Raw genomic sequence first — 23,118 nt, 5'->3', positions numbered from 1 at the left:
ATAAGGCACATTCCTCTTACAAGAGTTCATGCTACAACCTAGCAAAGAACTTTACATTTTTGGAAGAACATTAAATTCATTTTGGCAGTGGTCAGAGGTAAGCTATTTAGCTCAACCAGTTTATCTTGCATGCAATGATTTTAAAGTAGCTCACACTTTTGTTAGAAAATTTTTGAAGTGAGATGGGTTATACCTTTTTGTATGTGCTCTATCACTGGTTACATAAATGCCTGGGAGACCTTATCAGTGCATTCGCTATTGTTACCTGTGATACATTTTTTCCTCTTCACTCTCAAGAGGAGCTTCAGTTCTGAGATTTACTTGTGAAAGTACTTATGCAGTAATGTGTTCTGTGGTTCAGGCATCTGAAACTGAATGGCTTGTATTCATGTTAGGGCTAGAGGTAATGCTGCTTATTCATTGATTTTTTTAGATATAGGATGTTCCTCGCAGGGATCTCATAACAGTCAGTAAAATCTGTAGAAACAGCTAGAGATTGTCTCCTAGGCTTGAGTTCAACATTTTTTTGGATTTCTTTTCTTTTCTTTCTTTCTTTCTTTTTTTTAGATAAAGTCAAATCAAGCATCGCTCCTAGATGATGACCTTGTAAATACATCACCTTAGCTCCTCTCCCCCTTTTTTCCTTTCCTTAGACCCTATCTCCACTTTCTGCTTTAAAGCAAAGTGCACTTGCTGGCCACTCTTCACCACTCAAAATGATCGCCAACTGCGCCTTCCGGGCGCTCCTGCTCGCCCTCCTCTGTGAGGCAAGTGCCTTCGCCTTACTCAATTCCACTGACGCATCCCCGCCAACCAATAATCTCACTGAGATGGAAGCAGCTCTACCAGCACCACTAGATTCTGCGGATATCCCCAAAGCAAGGCGGAAGCGCTACATTTCGCAGAACGACATGATCGCGATTCTTGATTATCATAATCAAGTTCGGGGCAAAGTGTTCCCACCGGCTGCAAATATGGAATATATGGTAAGTGGAATTCGTTTTTCTCTGAGTTGTGAGTGTAGAAGCTGTAGATACAATGTGATTGGAAGAACTTATGTTCAGGTTACGAGATCTGGGGCTTTTGACAAATTTTCATTAGGGATGATTCCTTAATAGCTCCTTAGGTACTATTGTATCCTAGTAATAAAGGGGAAACTCTGCTCTTCTTTTGGTAGTTCGTAATATCGACATATAACCGCTGATGAATACTGTTTCATAAAAGAAAATGGAACTAAAGCGTGTGGTATACACTTAGAAGACAGATTTTAAAATTTACTTTTTACTTGCAACTATTGCTGTGCCTTATCTAATAGACATACTTATTAATTAAAAACTTTCTTTCAAATAAGTTGGGGTGTTTTCTTTTTGGTGAGGGTGGGGGGTTATTGTTTTGTTTTGTTTTGTTTTCCGATGAGAGGTTCCACCTGCATGCCTGTCCACTGGATAGGTGTCTTATCCTTTTCCTGGACAAAGTTTTTTTCTCACTCCACTCTATTTGTAGTCTCAGAGAACATGCTGACTTTTTCCTCCCTGTGATTTAATGCTTTGTCGTTTAGATAACAGTGAAGCCAGAACGCTGCAACACTGTTCCAACTCGCCATGAACACATTCCTTACTCTCTCTTAAAATAGGCACTCTATGTTTAAGTCATTTCACTTAGAAAGTAAAACAAGAAACAAGCTAAGTTGGTATCAAATGAAAAAATGTCATCTAAACGTTTCTTTACATTTAGTTTAACATTTATTCAATAGTTCGATAGGAAGCCCAGCTTGCAGTCTTTTTAAGACCCTGGAGACCACCATTATGGTATTTCAAATTTGGGGTTGGTGGCAGTAATATACCTAATAACTTTTTCTAAGTCTTGACTAAGATTTGGAGGACCTCTCAGATTTTAAACCCATCCCTTTTATTTAAATAGTTTTTTTTAAATTTAGCTAATTACAAATATCAGAGTCATAGGAAAAATAAAGACTTGCCAAATATAAGAGCATTGCAAATTATAGAAGTACTATTTAGACTCTATAAAAATGCATTTCCCAGGAAAATAAGAGGGGATCAGTTCTTGATATGTGAGGAGCAATTTGCTCTCTTAATTAAGGAAGTAAGCTCTGAAATCTAAATGCCTAGGTTCAAATTCCGGTCTTGAATGAATTCCAATCTGCATGAATTCTTTTTTTTTTTTTTTTTTTGCTTTTTGGGTCACACCTGGCGATGCACAGGGGTTATTCCTGGCTCTACACTCAGGAATTACCCCTGGCGGTGCTCAGGGGACCATATGGGATGCTGGGAATCGAACCCGGGTCGGCCGCGTGCAAGGCAAACGCCCTACCCGCTGTGCTATCTCTCCAGCCCCCTGCATGAATTCTTTACCTCCTCAGAGCTAAGCAGAAAGAAATAGAGTATTTACTAGAAATATCTGAATTGAGGGTTAAGGCAGTGAATCTCCAACTGATAGAGATGTTAAGTAACCATACATTTGAATGGGTTTCTGTGAACTTCTTGATCCTGGTGCCATGTGAAAATCCATTCTAATCTAAAATAATCTGAAATCAGAGACAGTTATACACATCATTTTCCTACAAAATGAGTATGAGAGAAATGTACAAAATATGCTAATGTGTGATCAGAAAGGGATACTCTTCTGACTCCGGGCTTAGGAAATACATCCTGGGGGTGGTTCCATTGCATTGCTAAGTAAAGTTCCAGGCACTAGGCTGGTGGTGTTGGAGGTGAGGTCACTCAACTGGGCTTAAATCCTCTCTTTGGCTTATTCTGTTGCCTAGTCTCTTACTGCGTCAAAGACTCAATTTCCTAAAACGGCAATGGTAATCACATTACATTCAATCTATATGTAATGCCATTTACTGTTTATTATGTAGAGAGTTGAAAGATCACCCATAAGTAAACGCAAAGGTGTGATAACAGAGTAGAAAATAGCCTTATATTTCTAGCTTTATCTCCCCCATGAAGCAGGAATTATTTCTACATGCGTTTATTTAATTGCTTCTATGTGCCAAGGACTTAGCTAATTGTTTCCACAGGTGATCTCATTCGATAGTTCACATTCTTTCTAAGAGTTTCAGATTGTGATCTGCATTTTACAAATGAAATCACTTAGGCCCTAAAAAGTTAGTGGCAAAGCCAAGGTGATATGTATGGGAAATGGCATCACTGGAATTTTAAAGCTCATGCTTTTATTGGGGGAACAGAATTTCATTTGCAAGATTGTATATATGCATTTTATTATATGCTACACAGGGGGGAACCCTCTGAGATATGGAGATTATTTTCTCCTCCTTTATATAACTGGCTGAAATACTGTAATTTTTATATTTTATTTGTCATTCTAACCTTATTAGTTTCTACTTATATGTAGAAACTAGTATGTATGATTGATTATATTTGATTGATTATTATATATGATTGATTTTGTTTTTGCTTATTTGGTTTCTGCTTTGGGGTTACATCTCAGGTGGTACTAAGAAGCTACTCTTGACTTACCGCTTGAGAGCTGGTCACTGCATTGTGCAAAGGACCAGGTGATACCTGGGTATTAGAGTCAGGTCTCTGGCATGGAAAGCATTGTACCAGCCCTCCGTACTATCTCCCAGACTCCATATGTGATTTATTTCATAAGAAACCAGACACAGTGATAATGATGTAGTTGGTCGTTTATGAATCTCTTCACTCTGTAAATTTAATGAGAAATATCAGAATAGTAAGCTTCTGCAGAGTGAAATAGGACTTTCAAATTTATTCTGTGAACACTGCATATAGTTCATTCATATTTGTATTCCTTTAATCTTTATTGAAAACCTGGAGAAAAACTTATGAATAAAACAAACAATCCTTTTTATCAAAAGATCATGAGAGTTGAAAGGATGGATGGGTTTGTGGAGAGATATCAGCACATAACTGGTGGGTATAGTGTCGTCACATACATTTTGAAGAAGTGTTAAATTGTATCCCTAAACACTTACATAGTCTTGTAAGACAATGTCTTGGCAATAGAAAAGAAATTTTTTTCTTACCAATAGTAAAGTAGTCAGTAAAATGACTCTTTAACTGGAGATTTTGTCCACGTAACTGAGCTTACAGGGGAGAGGAGGGGACGGTGAGGAGAGTTATTGAATGGGAGGGGAGTTTGGAACCCCAGCTGAGGGAAGTGGGTGCTCTAGTAACAGGTGTGGTGTTGAGACAATGTTTGCATTAAACTATCATTGACAATATTGTAAATCATGATGCCTCAATAAAGATATACTTAAATGAGATTTAGAGATTTGGATAAGTTAAAAGGCCATATTAGAGCAATGGCAATCATTATATGCGACATGAAGTATGTGACATGCATCAGTGTTTGTTTTCTCGACTGATATAGCTTTCCTCTTGAAAAAATATCTACTATTAGAATAAATGGACTATTTTGCATAAAAGTAAATGAAATGAAAATGACTCTTCAGGGAACGCCTTATTTATATATTTATCATTAAGGTTATCCTTTACAGAGAACCAAAAAAGTGATAATGTTGTGAAGAGAAACAGGCAGTAGTGAAGTAATAAATTTAGTAGAGTGGTCAGAGGAGAGCTCAGGAGTGCCTTGGAGGGAGGGAGGGGAGAGAAGCAGGCTGGAAGATGAGGAAAATTCTTTACAGGCAAAGGGAAGAGTAAAGACAAAAGTGCTGAGGGAGGAGAAAAATGGTTTAATCAGTTAGAAAAATGTGCTCAGTTGACAGAAGGACTCGGTACATTAACCATTTGAAAATATTCATCTAAGTCTCTCATGAAGACACAGGGAAACTTTGAGGGAAGTATAATAGGTCACTTGAAGTTCAGGGATAAAAACTTTTCTAATTTAGTTTTCTTGGCAAGGTAAGAAATACAGATCTCCACTGAAGTGCATTTTTATTTTGACTTGTTCAAATTGATTTGGACTATGATCCTTCTGAAAGTGATCTCAGTTCCTACTTTTACTATGTTCCTCAAAGACATAAGACACTGAGCTCATTGCAACTGGTGATCAGTTGTTTATTGAAATTGTCTTTGTCAGTGAGTGATGTCACACAGCAGGATTCTCACAAAAGATGAAGAATTTTTCTTATTGCTCCCGTGTGATTTGCGGTCTCTTTTATTCACAAGTTTCTATTATGGCCCTTTTTTTAAAAATGTGATTACCTCTTTTTAATTTCTACTTCTTAATTTGTTTCATGTATCATAAAGCTACCATTCTATTTAAAGTTGTATTTAGGCCATGATTTACAAAACTGTCAATATTAGTTATAGGCAAACACTACACCAGTTCTAATCTTACCACTGATGTCAACATCTCTCTACCATTATTCCATTTTGCACCCATTCTCCCAGCCCATCTCCTCAATAAGCACCTTTGTAAGTTTAATTATTGAAGTTCGTTTCCCATGCTTGCTGTAGCATTGGCTATTATGGTTTAGATGTACACAGAAAACTCACCTCTCCTCACTGATGTGTCCAAGGACCCTGGTCCTTGTCACTGTGTGGCTTCCAGGTCACGCTGTGTCATCTCATCCCTTTCCTTCCCTGTCTTTTTCATTTCTGTAATCGAAGAATTAAGAATATAAGAATATTTTGTTCTCTATAGACATCTTATACCAACAACCATACTTGCATTACCCTTCTTTTGAACCACTCTAATCCTTCTTATCTATTACACTAATCTCATGAAAATTAAACTTTAGTTACAGTTGTTTGTATATTTAAAGCAAATATCCTAATTATAAGCCGAGTCTGAGTTAATTCACCTTTGTACCTCTGATTTCTCATGTCATCCCTTTGCTGTATGGACAGTGATCATCCTTACTTGTTTTTTATTTGGTTTGGTTTGGTTTTGGGGAAAGACCTTACTCCTGTCTCTGTGCTCAGGGATCACTCCTGTAAGTGCTCATTGAACCATATGTACTGCAGGTGATCAAGATTGGGTGAACAATGTGCAAGGCAAGCACTTTACCCTCTATGCTCTTTCTCTGGCCCCAAACTTATTTAATTAATTTCCTTATGAAACGCTATCTCTTTTAAGTGTCCTCAATCTAGATATTAGTAATTATGTTTTAATAGTTCTATAATTTATAAACTTTTAGCCCACTACTCTTTCAAAAGTTTCTTTTAAATGCTGAAAAACCCTTTAAAGTAAAATTTTATCTTTTTCAAGATAGGTTATGTTAGTGTATGCTTAACTAAGTAAATTGAAAGTAATTTGTTTGTGAGAGTGTTGACATTAATATTATAGTTATGTAATATTTTCTTTGGATATATTGTTCATAATTTTAGTAAAAAACATTGGGAATATTTAATTTTCTAAACACAGTATGTTTTCAAAAATTTTAATAAAGATGAAGCTTAAGAGATTCAAGTGAAACTTCTTCACTCTTGGCTTCTGCTCTACAATTAGTTTATTGAATAATTTCCAGAGCTCCTTGGATACCAGCTGTTTTTCATTCTTCTTAAGGGCAGCTTAAAGCATAATTCTAACCACAAACCGCATTAGTTTCTCAGAAGAGGAATTATTCCCAAAAGAATGAAATTTTAAGACTCATACATGAAGAAAAATTTGTAGGTTATTCTGTGAATTCAAATTAACTGAATATATGAATCAAAAAATTTTTGAACTCCATCTATGAGTGGATAAGAACCAAAGATAACAGAAATCTTTAAAAGTAAAAATAAAATAGTAAAAGTCAAAACAAACAGGGAAACACTAAACATATAATTCATTCTAAAACATTGATCCATTGGGTTTGGGAGATAGTGCAGGGGTTAAGGCTCTTGTCTGGCATCCTAGCTTCCCTGATTTGCATGCCTGGCAATGTTTATAGTCTCCTATCCCCCCCCACCCCCTAACACTGTCAGAAGTCACTTCCTGGAGTAGAACCAGGAATAGCCCCTGAGCACTGCTGAACATGGCTCCAAAACCAAAATAAATAGATGATTAAATGAAGCACTGCTACTTCTGAGATAACATAAAAGTAATGGAATTAGAAAGTAAGTGTTATGGAGAAATCAAGAAAAAAACGAATCCTCTCCTATTCAGAAAATTACAGAAAGTGATACGGAGCTGGGGCATTTGAAATATAGACTAAGGTTGACTGATGTTTTAGGTAAAGCAATGAATCAATAAAATTTTCCAGAGAGAAAACCATCATGTTGGCTATATATTTTTTTTTTTGCTTTTTGGGTCACACCCAGCGATGCTCAGGGGTTACTCCTGGCTTTGCACTCAGGAATTACTCCTGGCGGTGCTTGGGGGACCATATGGGATGCCGGGGATCGAACCCGGGTTGGCCGAGTGCAAGGCAAACGCCCTACCCACTGTGCTATCGCTCTGGCCCCATGTTGGCTATATTTTTGAAGAGTTTGAAAAATATTAATGGTCATTTACCACAAAAGCAACTAGGAAGACTGTGGAGGTATTATAGCAGGGTCAGAGGTACATCTGTGCAAGATGACCCTGGCAATTAATGGAGTTTGTGTTAGTACTGGAAATCACTGAAAATGTGACAGTAGCTCACTCAGCAGTATCTTTCCTTTGGCAAAAATAAGCAGAGCCAAACATTTATATCTATACATGTTGATACATATAAACACTAACTGAAATATAGTGTCTGACATAGAAGTCTTCACACATGGTGCTGGATGGTGAAAGGGCAGGAAAGACACAGCATGAAGATTTAGATTCAAATGTAGCAAATTAAAGCTAAAACTATGTATGATAGAACCAAAACAATCATACATTCTTAATATATTTTATTCATCTTATGCACACTACTATTATTTTCAGAGATAAAGTCTTCCTATGCTTTTCTGGAAAAGAGAAAAACATTGATGACCATGTCACAGCAGATATTAACACTAAAAAAAAGAGCATGACTTGTATGAATGGAGAACAGATTAATCCGTCCTTAGAAATAGCCAATGAATAATTTGCCGCCCATAATTCATGACATGGAAATTAAAAATCGTCAAGTTTTGTTCATTTAGAGTTCAGGACAAAAGAGAGTATGGATAATTTAAATTTTTTCTTATTCAATTGTTGAGTCAAGCTTGTGATATCTATTGTTCTCATTTTTTTAAATTGAATCCACATATTGTTACATATAGCATATTTCTTCTTATTAAGAAAGGATGACTCAATTTTCTTGTTATAAACATGAAAAGTTTGATGTGTCTAACCTAAGTCTTTTCAATGAGTGTTTTTATAACCACTATGAACAGCCTCCTGAGAACTGTTGCCAGCAGGCAGGGAATTGAGAAAGATTGCTGACAGGAAGGTATTTTTCCAGCACACGCAGAACTCGGCATTCTTGTTCTTCCTAGACACTGAAACTTGTAGTTTTGGCTTCACTTAGGGGCCAGATACATTTTGTAGGAATTCTCTTCCGAGGTGCACATTGTTTAGTATTACTGTTACATGTATGAGTAATCAAATGTTCTTATATCGGGCCAGCTAAAGGTAAGAACATTTTATTTGCATTTGCGAAGAAAATGCAGATGTAATGACACTAACATACAGTAATTGATTCAGAGGATTACATTATGGGGTTAAAAGAAAAGTTATCAATCACACATAAGTCACATGTCACTGTCATTGTCATCCCATTGCTCATCAATTTGCTCGAGCGAGTGGGCACCAGTAACATCTCCATGTGAGACTTGTTGTTACTGTTTTTGGCATATTGAATATGCCATGGGTAGCTTGCCAGACTCTGCCGCTCGGGCAAGATACTCTCAGTAGCTTTCCGGGTTCTCTGAGAGGGGTGGAGGAATCGAACCCTGGTCGGAAGGGTGCAAGGCGAACGCCCTACTCGCTGTGCTATCACTCCAGCCCAAGTCACATATATAGAGACAATATTTCCTACTACTTAACATTTCTCTTTTAATACCAAATAGTGTAGACGAATAATTTTACTGCATTTCTGTGTTTATAGACCCTAGCGTCACATTTATCCTACAGACAATAAGCATTTGTTGGACATTAAGTCTTATGACTATGGGTGTCTTATGTAAATAACATGTAACCGTGGTGCTCTGGTATTGGAAGCTCATTCATTATTCAATCCCCCATTTTAAAGTATGTATCCATGTGCCTGACATGCGTGCTGGGGAATTCACTGTGGGAACTAAGCACCACTGCAGATAGACAAACCTCATGAACAAATAAGTAGGTGGGAAAAGCAGTGGATTGAATATTGAAATAGAAGAGACTACTCACTGAGAGCGGTTGGAATGCTCCTAATCCAGACTCACCTCAGCATAGAAAATCAGAGAGCACTTCCAGAAGGAAATATGTATTCAAATATCGCACATGAAAAATGAAGGAAAGTTGTCAAGGATAGGAAAAAGAGAACATGATTGTTTTTTGAATGGAAGATGTCCTCAGAAGGTCGGTAGGAAATTGAAATCATGTATAAAATTTCAGTGTGGCTTGAATTCAGCATGATCAAAGAATGGCAATGTTTGATAAGGCCAGCACAGGCATGCATAAATTTATTTGCATTTTATTCTCAGATCAAAGGACATTACTAATCGTATTAAGTGTGGGCGTTATATAAATTCATTTGCATATAAGAAGGGTCATTTCAGCTACAAGGTGAACAGGACTAGGTGAGAGATGGCAGTGGAGGTGCATAGGAGGCTGTAATGATAGTGTGGATGGGGGATAATTAAAGTTTCAATTAAGTATAAGGTTATGGGGGGGTGATTGTATCACTGTATCACTGTAATCCCATTGATCATCGATTTGCTCGAGCAGGCACCAGTAACCAGTAATCATTCATCCTATCCCTGAGATTATAGCAGCCTCTCTTTACTTATCCTTCCCAATGGTGCTGCATTAGAGGCTCTTTCAGGGACAGGGGAATGAGACCCATCATTGTTACTGTTTTTGGCATCTGAATACACCACGGGAAGCTTGCCAGGCTCTCCATGCTGGCAGGAAACTCTTGGTAGCTGGCCAGGTTCTCTGAGAAGGAGAACTAGGCTATAAGATGCTTGGTTTTATAGTCTGGATGTTGGCTTTTGATGGGATTACAGGGCTCTGTTGTGGGTGTGACTGCCTAGCTACTGGAAAATGGGGGATCTGGGTGGAATGGGGGATATGACCAAATAAATTTAGGAATCAAATCAATAGAAGTAAGTGAGTTATTAAGTGAACCAGAATGAATGCTTATTTCAAGAAACAGACCAGGAGGATGCTTTCATTTTGCTGAGGATAACCAGGTTTTCTCTGAGGAGATTTTAGTGAATCTGTTAAGTGGCTACCGTTTTATCATTCAGGCTACACATCTATAGTGATCTAAAAAAAAGTTGCTATCATGAAGTAGGGCACATCATCCTATTACAAAGAATTTTACATAGCATATGTTTTCATAATAAAAGAGGATGACTTTGCATACACAACAAGGCATATTGTAGTATCACAGAAACAGCATGGATAGATGGTTTTGTGTCTGGGAATCAAGTCAAAAATTTTTGCAAGAAAATTTCTTGCATTTGTTTGTTTGTTTTGAGAAAGTGCTAAGACTTAAATCAACACAAATTCAAACCAAATCTGTTACAAGGGCCTACATAACACCAGGCCTAGTTTGTGTTTTGAGACACTGATAATAGGTTTTCTGTAAAGTCCTAAACAAAGGACTTTACAAAAGCATTGATTCATTTGGCTGGTCTGGCATCACAAATTTATTATATCTGAAAACCATTTGTTATTCAATGACTGTAATCTTATAAACTTGAGATATTTCTTTATGAGAATTTTTTAAGAATGGTAGGGCACAAGATAGTAAAGGCAAAAAATGATCAAGAGAAATGTTTGGAATAAGTACATAAAGCCTGAATCATCTGAAATTTGCAAGGATGGAAGTAGAATATTTTCAGTCTATGTTACCATTGGACCTAAAACCAGGTAACAGCTTTTTTTTTTTTTTTACAAATTCTCGATGTGGAAGAGTGCCCAATAAGTAGTGTTTACAAACTAAACTTCTTATTTAAGAGATAAGATTATCTTATGATATCTCTTAAAATTTCATGCCACATACCCCAAACTTGATCTGTGTAGAAAAGTTACTTAAGGACACAGTTTTTTCTACTAAAAAAGTGCATCAAATTTGCATCCAATAACTTTGTTAAATATGAACATTCAACCAAAGCTGTTTCTGTCTTCCAGTAAGATCAAAGATGAGGAGGAAGAGGAGGGGGGGAGGAGGAGAAGAAGAAAATTTTTGCAGCAGGCAGTAGACAGGCAGAAGACATTTGAACTCTTCTGACCAGGTGGCATGCAAGATATGGGGTTTGCTTGTGCATCACAGGATAGATTAACAATCATGATGTGCATTTTGGACATATTGTAACACTGAGTTTATGAAAAAATATTAACCATGTGTAAAAATGTCTTCCTGACTCTTCACTTCAGGATTAAAGTATGGCTATAAGGTATAGTATTTCCCTGGAAAGGAGAACAAATGTTATATGCCATCAACAAAAGGTCTTAACATCTAAAGATAAAACATATATTTAAGCAGAATTAAAGAGAGGAAGTAATAAGTTTGAAGCCTCCTAAAATGTTTTCTATTTGTTATCTTTCATTGGAAGCTATTTCCCCTTGTGAGCAAGTTCCTTATTATCTGTACACAATTCTGTTTCTGATTACTTAGTTGCTTCAGGGTTTATCTGTTTTCACTTTATCTGATTGCCTGCTTAGTTTAGATTAAATTTTGATGACTCTGAGACTTCAGACTGCCAGATAACTTGATCAAAAGTGTACCTCATTCTGTTTCCCACTGTAGACAGCTCTCCCGGTTCACTGATGCCTCTGCCACAGCAATGCATAAATCTCTAAGAATTAGAGAATAATTGCACTAAGTACACCTTTGCCTTGTTTGAACTACACTAAATATTCAACTCATTCTCACCTAACCTTTGCAAGACATTTGTGAGATAGGGACACGTTCTCATTTAGAAATCCAAGACTTGAGAGAATAGGGAACTTTCTTGAGATGGTGAAGTGTAAAAACTTTATACACGCATGAGGAAGGGATGTTCTTGGGCTCTCCAGGCAGCTCTCACTCGCCGCCCGTGTTTGGTGCTCTCGAACCTCTGTGTATGGACTGGATCGGGACAGCTGTTGGCAATGGGCTGGCGAAGAAAGAATGGGGACCAAGCTGGTTGCTGATTAGTTGTAGTTTATTCAATTTCTCGTCTCTCCCATTTCACACACTCTTCCCTCCTAGCCGCTCATTCCTAGATCCCAGACCTCTGGATTCTGACTCTGACTCTGACCCTCACCCCAACCTCTGGATTCTGACTCTCACTCTGACTCTGGATTCTGACTCACTCCTACCTTTGGATTCTGACTCACATTCCTCCACTCTCTTACAGTCTTAGTTTATATAGCAATCATATAAGGTGGTGAAACAAAGGTGGGGTTGAACATTAACAAAGAGAAATAAGACCACTCCTCCAGGAGATTAACTCAAGGATAAAAATCTTATCTAAAGAGATTACTCCAGATTACTAGAAGATCTGCTTAAGGGCGGGATCCCATCCAGGGTATGTTGCTTTCTTCTTTCCTTGGCTAGTAATTCACTTAAATAGTTATAGTAAATTTACTTCTAATATTTCTAGCAATGTCATTCTGTATGAGCACAGTAAGAGATATATCAAACTTAAAGTTTGGTTCTTCCTGAGGACATCTCACTATGTATTCCAGACCACAGTCCTCAGGCCAGGTTAGTCTTCCTTACCCCAGTAGGGTTCTAATCTTGTCACTACTTTTGGATCATGACAGCATTTTTCTATGATCATGCTCTCAAATTATAGTTGAGTATTGTGGCACTTTGCCTGGCCCATTTTGATGCCAGGGTAGTTTACAGCTTGCCCTTAGTACGTTCAGTCCCTCGTGGGGACCCTGTTTTGGGGATGCTAGGAACTAAGGGCAACTGAGTCAAGAAAGCAGATGCCCAGGAATAAATATTATTTGGAGTCAATTAACTCCCAAGTTACAAAAGCATAATATTAACAGGCTTCCTGTGTCCATACAGAAAGGACATTGCTTTAAGGTAAACTATACAGAAGATATAACTTACAAGTTCAATGTTCTTAGAAGGATCTGACCTTACATGTTAACAAAAGAATCTGATTAGGGAAAAAGGTGATTAACTGGTTGGGGAGGAGGGCACAGAGAAGAGTTTACAGATAAATAAAGGAATGGGACTGACTCTGGAGCGCTGAGAATGGTGTAACCAGATAAACCTAAGTTCCCTGCAGCAAGGCTGAAAGGACAAACCCAGTGTTATTCTACAGTGAAATAAATAAAAACGGTGATGATGCAGGTCTATAAGATAGAAAAATACAGTATTTTGATAGACCATAAAATGCATCCCAGTCATGTGCTTATCTTCTGATCTTTTTATGAATTATTAATTTTCCTCCTCCTCTTCCTCCTCTTTCCCCTCTTTCTTCCCTCCTACTTTTCCTCCTCTATCTCCTTTCTTCCTCCTCTTCTCCCCATGCTGCACAGGGCTTACTTCAATCCTGGTTCTGTGCTCAATGATCATTCCTGGGAGTGTTAACGAGGCCATTTGCAGTGCTTAGGACTGAACTAGGGTCAATCACGTGCAAGGCAAATGCATTAAACCATGTACTGTCTATCTGGACCAAGCTAGCAACCTCTTTAAAACTGACATTTAAGAAATATTTCATTGAGATAAGGTTGGTTAAGGTTGGTTAACAATAATATATGTTTTTGGATGGCAGATTAAGACCTTATTAAATATATGTTACCATATGGTGCCCATTACTATCATTGAATTCATTCTACCATTTGCATCAAACCATTTTCCCTGAGGTAACATTATTTTTTTTATCAGAATCCAACGGGGTTTTTTTTGTTTAATTTTTTCTGCTTTCTCTGTACTACATCCTCAGTTTGTCCTGATTTATTCTGCACTCTCCCTTTCTCTTGTTATTATTACAATTATGAAATTAACTCTAGTTAGTTCATCTTTGTTTTCTCTATAGACCATAAGTTATATTATAGGTGTTTGTCTTCATCTGACTTATTTCACTAAACCTAATACCTTTTGGTCATTCCATATTGTCATAAATCCTGGGATTTCATCTATTTATTTTATATTTGAAGTTTTCTACTATGTAGATCTCTCATATCTTCTTTATTGCTTAATTGACATTCATCAGTGCTTCATAGCTCTTGATATTGTTCTGTACTGCAATGAACATAGGGATTCACATATCTTATAGATGGAGGGCTCTGTTTCCTTTATTAGCTGTTTTACAAACAGTTCTATCTAACAGGAATGAACACAACAACTTCAAAATGGAACCAGCATTTTGCATCGTGTTTATCGTGTTTTCCAGTTCAGATCAATTATTATAATAACATGATAAAAATCCATAATGACATAATGTACCAAAGGCTTCATAGGATGCATTATACTGTACTATATCTTGACCTTTAAAAGTTGAAGTATAATATTACATTGTAAATTTTGTTATATCATTTTTAATCAACTTGGTCATGTTGGTCTTGTTACCATTTAGATGATTTTTGCTGGGAAACCAGTGAACTTTATTGGATTCAAGATTTCAGTAGGCAGAATGAAATATCCTCAAGTTACACTCAGATTTGGTATTTTTGTTAGCCTACCCCTCATTAAGATTGATGTCTGGACTCTGGGTCTAGATGGAAATGTCAAAACAAAGCTTTACATGGTGCATCTGTATTGCATTATTACAATTATCACACGACGGTCTGAATTAGATTTCTTTTTATGTTACTATAGTCTCAGGAGCTAGAACTGAGATAATATTAGGAAATGGAGGCTGGAGCGATAGCGCAGCAGGTAGGGTATTCGCCTTGCATACGGCTGACCTGGGTTCGATTCCTCCACCCCTCTCGGAGAGCCCGACAAGCTACCAAGAGTATCTCACCTACACGGCAGAGCCTGGCAAGCTACCCCTGCAGTATTCAATATGCCAAAAACAGTAATGACAAGTCTCACAATGGAGACATTACTGGTGCCCGCTTGAGCAAATTGATGAACACGGGATGACAGTGATACAGTGATACAGTGATTAAGAAATGGACCATCATTTTCTTCTTGTTTGTTACTGGGAAACCTGATAACACTGACTATTTTCTTTTCATTCTCAGGTTTGGGATGAAAATCTTGCCAAATCTGCAGAGGCATGGGCAGCTACTTGTATTTGGGATCATGGACCTTCTTATTTATTGAGATTTTTTGGACAAAATCTATCTGTAAGAACTGGAAGGTAGGAAGAAGTTTCTCTCATCTAACTTATCTCTATAACTTTATCAATCTAAACTTCAAGAGGGAAGTGAGAAGAATTTCAAGGAGTAACAGAAAATATTGAATACATGAGTCAAAAATTCTTGGCCTGTGACTATTGTTGATGTCTTTAAGGATTATTTAATGGTTAGAAAGATCTGAAAATACTACTTCTGACCTTAACCTTTGGAATACCCTTTCTTGGTCTGTATTCCTCACTCACTTCACAGCTTTGAAAAGATAAGTTCTAACTTCTGTCCCTTGTGATTACCAATTCATGAAAGTTCCTTCTATGTTAGGTATTGTGTCTATGCATACATGAGGTTCCCACAGTTGCACACACCTGTATATATATATATGTATATATATACATATACATAAGCACATTCTTTACAAAACACAGACATAATATCTGTTCACATGCTATAGGAAGTATATTTGTATTGATATTTATGTGTATAGATACACATTAATACATATATATGAATTATAGTCAACTATGGAAAATTTGTTAGCATTTACAAAATAATTTTCTACCACTGTGGAATATCATTATCCAACTCTACAAAGACCCATTCTATTTTTTGAATTTTATTTTATTTTTATAAAATTGTTTACAATAATTTATTACATTCAATTTCCAATGTCATTCCCACCACCATTACACCTTCCCACCACTGTTATTTAGAATTTTCATACACCACCCAAGCCTTCCCCAAAAGCCGGTCCTAAATAATTTATTTTGTATTGCTTATTATGAATAATCCACTAAAAATGATTCAAAAAATTTTCCTTAAAGGAAAGTGTGTGAAGATTGTTGTATCTCACCCTGGAGTCATTAAGCTCTGGTATAAGAGATTACTAACATGTTATTACAAGTTGAGCCTTGTGTGTTAACACATATATATGTATAGATTCATATATATATATATATCATCACTGTCATCCCATTGTTCATCAGTTTGCTCAAGTGGGTGCCAGTAACCTCCATTTATCCCTGTCGCATGCTAGTATAGCCCAATTTATATATATATATATATATATATATATATATACAAATTTTCATTTAATTGTTTTATTGAGTGTCTGTGGTTTACAATACTACTAGTATTATTGGTTTCCCATGCACACAATTCCAACACCACACACTTACCCAGTGTAATTGCCTTCCTTTCCCAAAGACCCCAAGACCTCTCCTTTCCTAACTCAGTCGTGTGGATCAGGTCTCCCTTTATGTTGCCTTGGAACCTCCATTACTACCTTACTGTGTATCTTTAAATCACATATGAGAGAGGTCATTTATGTTTCTATCACTTTCTTCTGACTGACTTCACTCAGCATGATATCCTCTAGTTCCATCCATGTTGCTGAAAATTTTGTTCTTTCTTGAGCTGCATAATATTTTATTGCAATGAAATATGGCCATTTGGATCAAGAAATCATATGTATGTATACTATGGCCTCTTGATCCAAATGGATCAAAAATTCATTGTTTTCTATGGGGAAAGAAAAGTAAGACATGCTATTATTAAAATTAAAGTTACTCAGGTCTGGGACCACATTGGATCAAATAATACCAAACCCTTAGCATGGATTAAAATTTTTAATTTTTTTCTCTATATTATACAGATGACTGAGGTCCTATGGCTTTCTTTTCCCTCTGTGTTACTGTACTTAATGTGATTATTTTGGACAGGAACTCAGTGTTGAAAGTAGGAAAAGGAATATTAACCTTTAACTATCTATGTTACAAACCATAAGGCCCAAAAGGAAAGTGTGAATGAGAAAGAGAAAGAGAGAAAAGTAAATCTATGCTCATGACTAGCATTATGTGTCTCATTCTTGATTGTGCATAAAATCATCATTGAAGAAACATTTGACATAAATTAAATGAGATCAAGATGATAATTCCCAAAATATTTTCAGCTCTCTTTTTAAATTGCTAGATCCATATTTTAAAACCAGTTTACTTATTCCAGTTCAGGGCATTTTTATGCTTAGCTCTACTTAGTGAAATGAAATTCTGCTAGGTAAGTATGGTAATTGTGGAGAATGGAAATATGCTTGGGTCATCATGAATCATTCCCAAAACAGAACAACTAATTTAAAGATTAATGTGGGTTCATTATGTATTGCCACTGCTACACTCTGAGTTCTCATTATTTGTCTTGATATCTAGATATCGCTCTATTCTCCAATTGGTCAAGCCATGGTATGATGAAGTGAAAGACTATGCTTTTCCATATCCCCAGGATTGCAACCCTAGATGTCCTATGAGATGCTATGGACCCATGTGTACACATTACACACAGGTTATTATAATTGTCTCATTCACTTATATTAATAATTTTGGCTACACCCTTGGCAGTGGTCAAGGCAAACTCCTGACTGGTGCTCAAGGAGAATGCCTGGCTGGGCTCTGGGAACCATATGAGATGCCTGGGATAGAAATCGGGTTGTCTACATGCAAGGCAAGCACCTGCCTGCCGTACTATCACTGTAGCCCTAAATATGGATGTTTTTTAAGACTCTAACATCAGTAAGGGTATATTGGTTTATTTTCACAGATGGTTTGGGCCACTTCCAATCGAGTAGGATGTGCAATTCATACTTGTCAAAATATGAATGTCTGGGGAACTGTATGGCGGCGCGCAGTTTACTTGGTATGCAACTATGCTCCAAAGTAAGTACCACGTTGAATTCTACTTCCTGGACACTTTAAAGATATCAAATAATTAAAGGCATTTTGTCTGATAGATATTTTTAACAGATAAATAAATGAGTAGAGCTAAGTTACAATAGTCCCAATTCCCTAATTATACGTCACTCAAATGCAAGAAATGGGCAATTTTAAGCATTTGATAAAAAGCTTTCTTGATGACCATACTATAGCAATAACTACTTCAGTTTATAAAATGTTCCAGTATTTATACATGAATCTAATTCTACTTTGAATAAATACCAAAATATAAAAAGGATTTATGACATTTTCGGTGTCTTTCAAAGTAAGTCCCAAAGAGTTTCTCCAGTTTTGCCAACATGCAGAGGGAATGAAAAAAATGTTTCACAAATAACTGCATTACTCATTTATATGGTCATATGCCAGTGGCAGTGCTTTTGAAAATATAGATAAACAGCATTTTTTCCAATGGTCTTGTCCTCATAATAATTTGAACTGTAATATTTGGAAAGTAGAGTGTATATATGGTATTAAAAACATTGAAAGTGTATTTATTGGATGATTTTAGTTTAGTAGCTTATATTTTTCCATCAATCCATTTACTTTGTTTCTGACATAAGTAGGTTAAGCCATCCCCAGTAGGTTAAATAGATTTTTATTCAATCATATAACTATTCTGTTCTAGGGTAATGATTAGACTTTTATAACATTATGAATGATATAGCTATTTTATGTATATGCAGTATTAAAAGAATTGAAAGTATTTATCGGATGATTTTATGAGAACACTAAACTATTAAAGTAATGTGCTATATTTCTTAGATATTGAAGCCATTATCCTAAAAATTCAGGACGTTTTCATGATTCCTCTAGCGCTAAAATGAAACTATCTCAAAACTAAGTTTTTCAGGAGGAAAATGTTTAATAAAGAGAGGAAAAATGAAGGAGGACTTAAGCAGATGGAAACTACAAAAAATAAAAGTGGTTAATGTCATGTATCAATTGACTGATTTACTAACAAAATTCTAGTCAATGAAAGCATTGATTTATGTAAAAGTTTAGCATTTAATACTTTTTCCTATAGTAAAATTATATTATTGAGCTTGCAGCAAATGTATGGTACAAATATTTTTTGAAGTTATGTAGAAAAATATATAAAATTAAACAATATATATGAGGTCCATTTAATTTTATGGCTTTGGGTTAAGATACATAAAGATAATGAGTTTGTGAATACAAAATGGGGAGAGATTAGAATAAATGTGTGATCTATATTCAAGAGAATTGTGCATCTTTTTATATTTCTGAATATGTTTGTGACAGAATTAATGTTACAATTGAGAATGCTTATCCGGGAGAGCTGAATAGAGTGGATGGTCTTAGAATCTCATTTCAGTTTGTAACAAAAATAATAATCAGTATATTTTAATCTTACAGAAATATTTTCATTAAGAGATATCTCAGTTTTGATTGAATTAAGCAGATATTTTCATGTGCTAAAGTAGACTTTTAAGTCTCTGTTTGATCTTATTTAGGTATTAAAGAACATGGGGACTCTGTAGTCTTTAACATACTGTGGTCTTATTTTCAACCCTGAACTTACATTTCATTTTATGATTTGTTTTTTGAGCCACACCAGGCGGTGCTCAAGGTTCGATCTGTGCTCTGTGCTCAGGGATCACTTCTAACAGGGCTCAGGGGGTCACCTGGGGTACTGAGGATAGAACTTGGGTCAGCAAACAAGCACCATGTCTGGTTTACTATCTCTCTGTCACTGTCACTGTCACTGTCATCCCGTTGCTCATCAATTTGCTCGGGCAGGCACCAGTAACGACTCCATTCTGAGACTTGTTGTTACTGTTTTTGGCATATTGAATATGCCATGGGTAGCTTGCCAGGCTCTGCCATGCGGGCGAGATACTCTCGGTAGCTTGCAGGGCTCTCTGAGAGGGGTAAAAGAATCGAACCCAGGTCGGCCACATGTAAGGAGAATGCCCTACTGCTGTGCTATCTCACTCGTCCCTGAATTTGCATTTCAGATAGCTAATTTTTCTGTGATTATTCCATTTTCTTCATATTTTAATTTTTACTTGTTATGATTATTGTTATGATTATTGTATACCTGTTATGAGATCATTGTTATCTCTCCTATATTGCTATTTTTAGTGCCTTAATTAATGATGATTATGGCCATCAATGGGCTGGAGTGATAGCACAGCAGTAGGGCATTTGCCTTGTATGCGGCCAACCCAGGTTTGATTCCTCTGTCCCTCTTGGAGAGCCCCACAAGCTACCAAGAGTATCCCGCCCGCACAGCTGAGCCTGGCAAGCTACCCCTGCAGTATTCAATATGCCAAAAACAGTAGCAACAAGTCTCACAATGGAGACGTTACTGGTGCCCGCTCAAGCAAATCGATGAACAATGGGACAACAGTGTGACAGTGCTACAGTGCAATGGCCTATCAATACATGTCATATTGCTCTTTAGAATTTAAAGAACTAAATAATACTGTCATTATATCTTTGAAGTCTCTCAATGAGAGAGGTTACTGGTGCCCGCTCGAACAAATAGATGAGCAACGGGATGACAGTGACCGTGACAGTGGTGAATTTGGTGTAATATTGTGATCAACCTCATAAATGCAGTTAAGGAAAAAATGATTCAAGCACATAGGAATTTGTCTTTAGGATATTATCAATTTATTATAAAAGTGAGTTTATTAATATAGTAACTTGCTTGGGGATACAAAAGCATTTTATTTACTTTTGGTGTAGGGCATGCCCCATGGTGATCAAGGAGAATTCCCCACTGGGTTTTCAGGAGTTACTTCTGGCTGTGCTTGGGTACTATGCAGTGCTGGGTAGAGAAAATCCTGGCCTTAAAAAAACACATTCATGTAAGATGTATCAAATAAGTTACTGTCCAAATAAGATATAAGTATCATTTTAAGCTCATTTCTAAACTTAGCTCTAAAAGATCATGTCAGGACAATGACCAGGAACTTAAGGACAATTAAAATTTTTTTAATGTACCAGTTTCACTAATGCTGTCTTCTCTCCTTTTCCTTCTTTTCTAGGGGCAATTGGATTGGAGAAGCACCATATAAAGTAGGAGTCCCATGCTCAGCCTGCCCGCCAAGTTACGGTGGATCTTGTACCAATAATCTTTGTTTTCCTGGAGTAACCTCAAACTACCTATACTGGTTTAAGTAAACGTATCTTTTCTACCAAGAACTAAATATCTCGGAATAATAGGCATATATATATACAAATATATTTATATACACACATATATATTTGCACATATTATACATATTTTACAGTAATCTTATTTCTTGTTATTCATAATATAAACTAGTGTTTTCCAGTAAATTTGTTCAATTCTTTGAGGTAATCTAAACATTTATTTCTATTTCCTGACCTGTAAGTCTAGATTAAAAGATGGCATATGTAGCATAGGCATAATTGATGATTGAAATTCCAGAAAAGTTTTCCGAAGGAATTCCAGTGTGTTCTCAAGGAGAAAAATATGTATCTGACATGTAATATATGTGTATGTATGTAGGCATGTATGTATATGTATATATATGTACATGCACAAACAAAAGATGTGAGGTAGCAACAAATAATTAGGACCCATTTGTGTAATACTTATAAAATGATAATTTGCAGAAATGTATTCATGATATCTGGATATAATAATTTAATTGAGTAGTCATGGACTTCACCCTTATTTGTATTACCAAATGATATTCTCAATTTTAATAGTTTTTATATAATACCTCCTACTTATTCTTTTTTAATTGAATCTGTAATCATGTGTTGTTTGACTATGAGCAAAGTATTCTACCAGTTATTTTCAGATGATGCAAAGATAGTGAGGTATAGTTTCTGCCTTCAAGAAGCTCTCAAATTGGGAACATGAATAGAAGTTGGCATCATTGGGCTTCAGGATACAAAACTGTCCATTTTGAAACTATTGGTGGTCATGTTTTGATTCATGTGGACCAACACCATATAAAGAAACTTGTCAGAAAAGAACAGAAATAAAACCAAAGTTTCTTAACAACAACAGCAAAAAGCTCTCAAGAATATTCAAGAAAAGAATGCAACCTAACCCAATTATTTTCTGTAAAATTATTTTTAATAAATTGATTTTTACATGGTTTAGGACAATGGTGTAGAATAGGTGGAAAGACACCTGGTAGCAAGGCTTCTGCTTACCATGAAGATATAGCTACAGCATTTGGAAAAGGAAGAAGAGAGGAATTAACAGTTACCTGGAGATTGGTGGATGAAAGTCAATAGTTGTGATCTTGAAATGGGAAAGCAAGACACTCAGACAACTAATGAGACCTGTGAGAAGATTTGGAAGAGATGTACGGAAATACGCATAAGTGGGACTATATATTCCCCTAAATAACAGAGAGCTTCAGAAGGGCATGTACTGAGCTTCTCGTATATCTTACATTCTATCAACAGTAAGTGAAAGACACCAGGGAGTTGCCCGGGGTGTCTCTAGATCTTCATTACTTTCTTGTCATTGTTTGGCAAGAGTGATGAGAATCAACCTAAGTATCTTGCATTTTTAATCACCACATTGGAGATCTTGTACTCACACTAATTATGGTTTTGTTCAAGTAGTACTCTTCAAGTGGGTTTCTAAGAACTGATTACCAATTTTTACTTCTATGTCTATGAAGACGAATAATTTTCTGTTCCTTGTCAACTTTGATGTAGAAGGCAAATCAAAATAACTGAAAGAGTAGACTCATGAGGTTTCATAAATGTAGTGTTTCCTCATTCAGAGAGTCACAGAAAGAATCTAACATCTGGGTAGACACATTAATTTAATGTGTGTGTGTGTGTGTGTGTGTGTGTGTATCGAGGGGGTGGAGAGAGAAATAGAGAAAGAAAGATTTTGAAATTGGGGAGAAGAGAGATTAAGCGTATGTAATGTTTCCAGAGGACTGCATAACAAATAAATGTGATTAATTCTCAAATGCCAGTGGCGGAAGGGAGAGTTACCTATGTAAAATTTCTTCCACATTTGCAATTTCTTAGGATGGATGCATTCACAGATGACATTAAGTTAATGAAATCC

The 23,118-nt window shown here is 36.3% G+C and overlaps 1 protein-coding gene across 1 annotated transcript in view; it reads left to right on the top strand.

Annotated features, from left to right (window-relative positions):
* Positions 1-21,227, top strand: part of PI15 (peptidase inhibitor 15) — a 46,821-nt gene extending 25,594 nt beyond the window's left edge. Inside the window, exons 2-6 of the mRNA XM_055124432.1 lie at positions 654-986; positions 15,199-15,317; positions 17,514-17,646; positions 17,902-18,017; positions 21,092-21,227. Coding sequence (XP_054980407.1) covers positions 654-986; positions 15,199-15,317; positions 17,514-17,646; positions 17,902-18,017; positions 21,092-21,227 — 837 coding nt within the window. The remainder of the gene's footprint in view (positions 1-653; positions 987-15,198; positions 15,318-17,513; positions 17,647-17,901; positions 18,018-21,091) is intronic.
* The last annotated feature ends 1,891 nt before the right edge of the window (positions 21,228-23,118 follow it).

Source organism: Sorex araneus, chromosome 2, assembly GCF_027595985.1.
Source record: "Sorex araneus isolate mSorAra2 chromosome 2, mSorAra2.pri, whole genome shotgun sequence".
NCBI lineage: Eukaryota > Metazoa > Chordata > Mammalia > Eulipotyphla > Soricidae > Sorex > Sorex araneus.
The sequence above is the reverse complement of the archived record's forward strand: the minus strand, read 5'-3'. Positions and strand labels throughout refer to the sequence as shown.